Source organism: Cordyceps javanica, chromosome 7 (assembly GCF_051103115.1).
Source record: "Cordyceps javanica chromosome 7, complete sequence".
Lineage (NCBI taxonomy): Eukaryota > Fungi > Ascomycota > Sordariomycetes > Hypocreales > Cordycipitaceae > Cordyceps > Cordyceps javanica.
The window spans coordinates 2,953,970-2,962,750 of record NC_139301.1 but is presented as its reverse complement, the minus strand read 5'-3'; the positions used below and the strand labels follow the sequence as shown (position 1 = coordinate 2,962,750).

Here is an 8,781-nt window from a genome sequence, read left to right as displayed (position 1 = left end):
TCAGCCCTGCCTCCGCACAGGCTATGCGCACGGCGCAGCGCTCTTGCCACATCTACCTCAACCAAATCAAAGGATCATGGCCATCTGCGAGGAACTGATGGGCAGCGTAAGACTGAGATGATAATACAGGGTGACGGCCTGCAGCTCCCACTCGCAAAGCCAAGGTCACCAGCCGCATCCCAATCCCAAAGTCGAGGTGGCAGCCCGGCTCCTAGAAAGAGAGTCGTGAGTGTCGGCAGTACACCAGGGCGCGGAAGCCCGCAAAACGGGCTACAACGCTCCATGTCGGCGTATGCGCGTAGGACAAAAGAGGAGAGAAGATGCACCCAAGAAGAATCGCATTGCCAGACACAAACTGAAATGGACGAGCGGCAACCCAAGCAGGAGTATACTCCAAGTATCAACACGCCTACTTCAGCACACGCAGTCCGGAGCTCAGTTGGTCCATCTGCAAACAGCATCTACTCAGCAGGCTCAGCAGCTGTTACTCCCAAGAGCACCGAGGTGGATAGCGATGCTGGCATAACAATGGCCGCCGCTACCGCGGAGCAGACGGCCGATGCTGATAGTGTGGGCAGCGTATCACGAAGTGCCAACTCGGGCAAGAGAGAGGATGTCGAGCTTCGGAGATCGACGCACCGCCGGCGAGTCCCTGGAATCCTCAGGGAACCAGCACGTCGTGGCCTACGAATGCAGACTGAAGAAGCTGCTGAAGTACATGGCGAAGAGCCACTCACAAACGGCCAGGATCCCGATAGTCAGCAGCCTCAAGATCTTGGGACCGCTGCGAGTGATCGGCCCGCCATGGCTCCCTCAACCCCAAAACTCCAGAACTCTGCCGCAATCGGCAAGCCGGCGGCATCTCAGGCCGGCCTCTTGTATATGCATGCCCAACAAGCAGAGAGCAACGATTCACCACACCACGCGCTTATCCCGCTGTCATTGACCCCGTCACTTGAAAGGGTATCAATGGAACTCCCTGCCAGGGAGATTAGCAAGCCAGCAAGGCCACACAGGATCGACACTGGATCGGTTGCTCCGCAGCTGGCCCTGTCCTCGGAAAGGAGAGACTTAGCTGTCAAGGGCCAGAATACTCTCTGCCAGCCGGAACCCACCCTTCCGCCCCCCAGGATGCCTGTTATCGAGACCTTGACGGCCGCCCAATCAATGAAGAAAAGGCAGTTGGTGATGAAAGTCAACGGCACAGCCTACACGAGGATAGACTACATCGGACGAGGAGGCTCGGGCAAAGTGTTCCGCGTTGCCACGGAGAGAGGGGTTATGTTAGCCTTGAAACGAGTTTCGCTCGGGGACGAGCTTATGGAGAAGGACTTGAGAAGAGAGATTGAACTACTTCAGCGACTACGGAATGTTGAACGTGTCATTCAACTCATTGATTATGAGATGAAGAGAGAAAAGCAGGCATTCTATATTGTAAGTATTGTCGTCTTCCAGGACATTTAGGCTACTCTATGCCGAAAGACAAAACATCTAACATGCATAACAGCTCATGGAAATTGGCGAACTTGACTTCAACTCCCTTCTCAGGAACCGCCAGGGTGAAGCTGAAGCACCAAGCTTCGATATCACTCACATTTGTGCGATACTACTGGAGGGAGATGATTGAGTGCGTGCAAGCGATCCATGCGCTGGCGGTGGTGCACAGCGATCTCAAACCGGCCAACTTTGTACTTGTCGGGGGCCGGCTGAAGCTTATCGACTTTGGTATCGCCAACGCTATCCAGACCGACATGACGGCTAATGTGCATCGTGAGACTATGGCCGGCACCGTAAACTACATGTCGCCCGAATCGCTGATGGACTCGAACCAATATGCTCTCACGTCGATGCACAATGCGAATTTGTACATGCCAGCCAGTGGCGCGCCCAAAATTGTCAAGGTCGGCAAACCCAGCGACGTGTGGAGCCTGGGGTGCATCCTGTATCAGATGGTCTACGGCATGCCGCCTTTTGCGAAGATAGCTGAGCAACGCTCACGCATCCGTGCCATTGTCGACTGGTCCTACCGGATTAAAATCCCGGCGACAACGGAAGATGGATCGCACGTACCTGTCGCTCTGATACAGACGATGCGAAGCTGCCTGAGTCGTGACCAGAAGGACCGTCCCACGTGTGAGGCCTTGTTGTCCGAGGGAAACAACTTCTGCTACCCTAAGGAATACAGCCGAGCACCCTCTGTGGCCGGAGACGGTAAAACTCTGCTCGTGACCAAAGAGCAACTTGGTGCCGTCATCCAGAGCGTCGTACTGCGCTGCAAGGAAGGGACGTCCACCGACGACAAGGGCATGGCCGCCTGGCCAAGCGCCTACTGGACAAGTCTCAGGAAAGCTGTGGCACAACCGGCGCCTTGATTCCGGAATGCAAGGGGGCATGGGGCAGTATTGCTGCTTGGTTTTGGAGAGCGAGCAGTATAGATGTCTTTTCGGTGATTATTTGGGTCGGTGCATCCAATATTGTGCTGACTAGTTGGCTGCCTCGCTCTTTTCTCATACTGGTGGATGGTCGGCGTCATGTTCTGTAATTTGTTACTTGAAATTGCGTTTAGCGTGTCTCTGATTTCATTACTTAAAAGATACCCCTTTTGCATTGCTTTTCACACATATTCATCGCTCTTCTTCCACTAGTTACTTAGGTGCCAGGTTTTACACGGCAGGCGGTAGGTTCGTGGGGGTCCCGCGGCTTCAGCTTCAGTTATAAATATAATAGCACCACGGATAAAACGATTGTCATGAACAAGCGATGATGTGACTTTTTACACTGCTTTTGCCTTTGTTGTTGGATTGGTCGTTGCGATATGCTGCCACTTTATGTCACCTTGGGCCTCTAGCTTGGTAATACTGGCCGGCTTTGCCAGCCAGGTCTAACAAATAGTACTTCATCCTCGCCCTCGGAGCCCCGATAGCTCTCCTGCGGGCCTGGCGGTCGGCGGTTGATTTCATGCAGATTGTTTCCCGGCTCCGCCAATCGATCCCTGATAGTCCTGTTCCATTCCTGCAGGGCATCACGGCACTCGCGACGACGAAAATCGTCCGGCCATTCGTGGTCACGGTAAATCTGACGGACCTCCTGTGTGTGAGAGAGCATATTTGGGTTACTAGCTGGGACCTCACAAGATGCGCTCTGTAAGTATGCCCCCGCGACACCCATTCCGATTTTTACGGTATAACGAGAAAAGAAAATTGCTTTACAACTATAACGATAGTATCTCAGTCAGCTTCATGCTTACAGGGCACTTTAAATTCAGCAGTTTGAATTAGTCTGCACACACAAAAATACTATATCACCAGTCGTTTATTAGTTTACTCTTATGGTAAATTCAACCTGGAATTCCGAAGGTGGCGGGGTGCAGTACCTGTCAGCTTCGTGCATCGCTCATGGCCGGTCCGAAGCTGTGGAGCATTTCCTGCCGTGTGCACAGCACTTCGGAGTCCTCATCGCTCATCATGACCTACCCCGCAGTAATTCGCTTGCATCTCTCCGAACGTAGCATCAATCCACCTTGTTTACAAAAGGAGGATTGATGCCAGTTGCGCGCATCCCTATAACTAGCTCCACTGCTTGTCGTCGCTAGTTGCTATTTCTCCGCTATCAGATTGAAGCTACCGACCACAACACGATTTCACTTTTTTCAACTTCTACCGATTTCGCACTTGTTTGTCTGAACATGGCCTCAGCCAATTCCACTCTTGGCTTGCATCACAGAGGCCGGCCGCAAGGTCAACTTTACAAAGATGTAGATGGCGTAGCTACCAACCAGTCCGAAACAAAGGCGGAGGCGCTTCATCCAGCTATCCATGGGACCATTGTCATTGTACCTGGAATTGGACTGGCTATGTCCTTTTTGACACAAAATCCCCCGCAATGCGGCTTTCTCTTACGATGGGCTAAGCCTGTTCTCTGGGTATGTTATTAAGTAACCTCGCCGCTCACAACGAATCCTCTGTACAATGCAAAGCTGACGCGCACTCGCAGCTCTTGCTTGCATGGCAGTCAATTTCTCTTTCCCAACAGAGGGATGTTCACCGACGATACACGCAATCACTCTTCGCAGTCACTTCGTCCATGATACTTATGGCTTTCATTTGGTACGAATCGACTACGCTGAACCAGAGTTGCCCCTGGTTGCAGGTTCTGTCTGCAGCAACCGTTTCGATCGTTTTAATGTCTCTTCCTCGACGGCCTGTTGTTTTTGTCGGTGGCACTGCAGTCTTGAACGAGAGTGGGGTATCTGTTCTTGATTGGATGCTTTTCTCATGGGGACTCCATCGCGACATGGACTCTCTTCCCGCCATCCTAGCAGTGGAAGACCTGCCCCGAATACCTCAAGGTCGGTCAGTCCGTTTTCTGAGGATGCGTTACGAATCGTACAACCATATAGAAGCATTATGGGCACGTTGCGCTGCTGTATTTCTTCGCCCGTGGCTTTTGCAGTGGCTACTGGTCTTGCTGGCAGCCGCCTCGGAGTTCAGCAGCCGATTCGCGGTACATCATTTGCTGCAACATCTGGAAAGACAGTCGAGCTTTGATTCTTGGACATGGATCTGGGTTGCTTTGCTTCCGTTGAGCCTTCTGTGTGATTCCGTTTTCGACAACTGGTCCTCATGGATTGGGCACACGCGTATTCAGCTACCGATAGTCAGTCTTCTTCAGTCTCTGGTATTTGAGAAGTCGATGCGTTTACGGGCTGAGAGTTGCACAATATTGGAAAGTGGGAAGCCCGATACTGATGCTCCAAGCACGATGGACGCCATCTTCAATCATAGGTACAGTATTTTCAGCTTCGCTCAGCAAGCATTGGTAATACTGACAACAGAAATCACACAGTCAAAGTATGGCTTCGGCTTTTCTAAACGCTCACAGCATGCCGATTGCTTTGCTGAAAATTGCCGCCTACTCCGTGTATTTATCTCGCCTACTAGGCTATTCAGCGGTACTCGTTAGTAGCGTCATACCAATACTGGCAATCATTTTTTCGACGAAATTCTCAGAAAGGCATCGGCGAACACAAGCTGAATACCTTGGGGCTAGCGAACGCGTATCCAGACTCGTATCTGAAGCTCTGCATGGCTTGCGCCAAATAAGGCTGTCCTCCATGGAGCGTTTCTGGGAAACCCGACTCTTTGGCGCAAGGCAGTTCGATACAGGGCTGGCGTGGAAAGATAGCTTGCAGCAAGAGCTGCTCAACCTCGTTGCGGCTCTTGGCCCAGTTCTTTTTGCGTCTGTGGCTATTTCGATGTATGCTCTACGCACTGATGATTTCAGCCCGTCGGTCTGTTTCGCGGCCATCAATTTGTTTGGAAGTTTACATGCTGTTATTCGTCAACTCCCTACTCAATTTACGTCTATACATCGATGGCGACTCAGTTACGCGAAACTTCAACTCTATTTCCATTTACCGGAGCAGGGAAGATGTGCAATCATTTCTGACATAATTTCGCTAGAAAATGCCAGTTTGGCATGGAGTGGAGACCAGTGTCAAGCTATTCTACACAATGTCAACTTGGACTTTCCACCAGTTGGACTGACTGTTGTCAAGGGCAAGGTCGGCTCTGGTAAGAGCCTGCTCTTGTCTTCGATCTTAGAGGAGGCAAACATAAAATCCGGGAGTCTTAACAAACCTGCAATTCAAACTCCATCAAAATCGGCCAGTGGAAAGTATATCATTCCTGGATCGACTGCTTACGTCTCTCAGCCCCCGTGGATTCAAGCTTGTACTATACGACAAAACATAATTTTTGGGCACGACATTAATGAAGAACGCTATCAGAAAGTCGTCAAGGCGTGTGCGCTTACCGATGACTTTGCTACTCTTAACAACGGCGATCTTACCTTTGCCGGTACAAGTGGTTCCTTGCTCAGCGGCGGTCAAAAGTGGCGAGTGGCGCTCGCCAGAGCGCTTTATTCGCCTGCTGAATACATCATAACGGAAGACATTCTTGCGGCAGTTGATACCCCTATCGCAAGGCATATATGCGAACATGCTCTCCGTGGGGAGCTGGCGCGCGGAAGAGCCATAATTCTGGCAACGCAGCACCCAGAATACTGCTCAGCAACTGCGGCCTCCCTTATCTCACTGGAGAACGGTTCTGCCTTGTCCACTACAACTCCCGTTTCACAAAAGCCGACGGCAGAAGTGAGCCAGACAAAGCTGCAAAGTGTCACCGGGGTAGAAGAACAAGGTCAAGCACCTGCGACTGGCGAACCATGCGTCACCGAAACTGCTTCGAAACCTGCCGCACAGCAAGTTGACACTCAAAACTATTGGGAAACGCTGCGTCGATATATCGAAAGCAGCGAGAATCCCCAAGCATATATTTGTGCTATTATTGTTACGCTACTATTCCGCCTGGTTTCTATCAGTAACTCGTGGTGGTTGTCCGAGTGGACGTCCAGGACCCGCCCAGCCAATCACCAGTACTCCACCATGTTTAATGTCGCAGTATATTTGTCACTATCGGTACTTGGTGCAGCATTTTCTTCCGTGCAAACTGTTCTCTTTGCAAGAATTGGCTATGATTCCTCGCAGAAGCTCTTCGAGAAACTTGTTCAACGAATTCTGAAGGCTAAGCTCGCTTGGATCAACAACACGCCGCCCGGGCAAGTCGTTCAAACGCTCAGTTCGGACATGTATACCATGGACCATCGTATTGCACCACAAATCATTGGTATTTTGAGCTCAACCATCCATATATTATTCATCTATACTACAAGGTCGGTTATTGAGTGTCCTCAGAGACCGAATTTACAAGTATTAAATTTTATAGTGTCTTCTTGTCGCGATATACGTTTTTTCCTGGTATCATCATTCTGTGCCTCTACATTCGAGTAGCTACGCAGTCCCTAAGATTATCGAGAAAGTTACGTCCTCTTTTGAACAGCTGGAGCTTTCCCATTTCGAACCTCGTATCTTCCGTCAGTGAGGGCGTTGCAACTATTCGCGCCTTCGATAAGGTCCCGCACTATATCGAGAATATGCAAAATCTCATTGACGATAGCAACACGCTATTCACACATCAGGCACTCAGTTTGAGTTGGATGAGCATTCGTCTTGGAGTAATTGAAAGTATTTTTGTCGCAACTGTCGCTACAGCCACCATTCTTAGTACCAAATCCGCCGCCATCACCGGGTTTGGGATCGCCTTTGCTCTCCAGCTTGGTCAAGCACTCTCTGTTACAATTGGTCGGGTCAATGTTAGTAGAACCGGTCTCAATGCTGTCTACAGACTGCTCGAGTTGGCGTCCATACCGTCGGACGTGGAGAAGGACGTGGAGAAGGACGGAGAGGCCACGCCGGACACATGGCCCTCCCGCGGGGCGATTCAGGTACAGAATCTTGCCGTTCGATATAATGAAAACCTTCCTTGGGCACTCAGAAATATTTCTTTTTCTGTTAAGCATGGACAGCGACTCGGAATAGTTGGCCGTACTGGGGCCGGAAAGTCAAGCCTAATCAATGCCATTCTGCGCTTCGTTGATGCCACAAAGGGACAGATCTTGATCGATAATCGAGATATTGCCCAGATCTCACCGGAGAGATTACGTAATAGCGTCACTGTTATACCCCAAGACGTTTTTCTTTTTTCTGGAACGCTTCGGTCGAATGTCGACCCTTTTGGCAAGAAAAGCGACTGTGAAATAGTTTCTGCCCTCCACAGCTTAGACTTCCCCCCTCTTGAAACAACTGGAGGCATTTCAGAAGCAGATCTTAACAGGGAGATTCTCACAGGAGGAAAAAATATCTCACAGGGGCAGCGTCAGCTTGTGTGCCTTTGCCGCGTAATGCTAGAGGACAAGTGTCGGGTTCTGGTCCTAGATGAGGCGACTAGTGGTGTCGACGAAGGCACCGAAGCGGTCATACAGCGAGCGATCAGAGCAAACTTTGAGAATACGACCATTCTAGTTGTAGCGCACAAGCTACTGACCGTCGCCGACTTCGATTCCATACTGGTAATGAGCCAAGGTCAAGTTGTGGAGTCTGGGACGCCGCAGGAGCTGCTGAGAAGTAAGGGCCTTTTTTGGGATATGGTTACAAAGAGTGAGGATGCTGCGAAGATGGAGCACATCATTCAAAAGATGGACAATATGTAGTTCTAGCCTCTAAAATGGATCTTTTAGCGTTGGCTAGATTATTCAATCTCTGAAGAGTTGCTGCCTAAGCATCAGCTAAGCCACGAAAGCCATTCACGTTCACTCAGAGACGGTGGTAATAAGAGGGTGTATCTGCATGAGCACTAATGAACACTCGGATTTACAGCCACTTTCTATTTCGACGACGCCGACTGAGATGTATATTGTAGTATAAAACTTTCTGCATAATTGCAAGAGGTCTGCCCGCGAACGCGGCTCATGGGGCAACGGATTTGAGTACTATCATCTGTCCTGCCACGAGAGTAAGATCGCTACAGTGGAATTCGGCCCTGTTCAAGTCTCAGCGTTGACATTTCGAGGCTAGTGGGCTGAGCTGGTTGATGCAACTTACCCGTCAAATCGTTGCTTTTCATGGATTAATACCGAGTGTCGGCGTACACCTTTTCCTCGTAAATGGGTGGAGGTGGTGCTCTGTAGACAAGCTCGCCGTCTCGTTCCTCCATGGCCTGCGGCTTGGTTACCCCGGCAAGGACCGAGGCAGTGTAAAGCATCGTAGCAAAAAGAGTATACTTCATTTTCAATCTAATGACTGTTTAAGTAATGAGGAAGTGTTGGATAGCAGCAATCCAGAATGATTCTGAGATACCAAGCAAGCCCTTTTACGTGTTACAG

General features: G+C 50.3%; 2 protein-coding genes across 2 annotated transcripts; both read left to right on the top strand.

The window, feature by feature from the left end:
- Nucleotides 1-360: 360 nt before the first annotated feature.
- Nucleotides 361-2,372, top strand: V2A60_010379 (uncharacterized protein; the record flags this gene model as incomplete). Its single annotated transcript, XM_083261635.1, has 2 exons — nucleotides 361-878; nucleotides 1,508-2,372. 2 exons carry the CDS (start codon nucleotides 361-363, stop codon nucleotides 2,370-2,372), a joined length of 1,383 nt encoding a protein of 460 aa, XP_083117761.1.
- A 5,428-nt stretch (nucleotides 2,373-7,800) lies between these two features.
- Nucleotides 7,801-8,109, top strand: V2A60_010378 (uncharacterized protein; the record flags this gene model as incomplete). The annotated part of the gene is made up of 1 exon (XM_083261634.1): nucleotides 7,801-8,109. The coding sequence occupies one exon, from the start codon at nucleotides 7,801-7,803 to the stop codon at nucleotides 8,107-8,109; it is 309 nt and encodes a 102-aa protein (XP_083117760.1).
- Nucleotides 8,110-8,781: the final 672 nt, after the last annotated feature.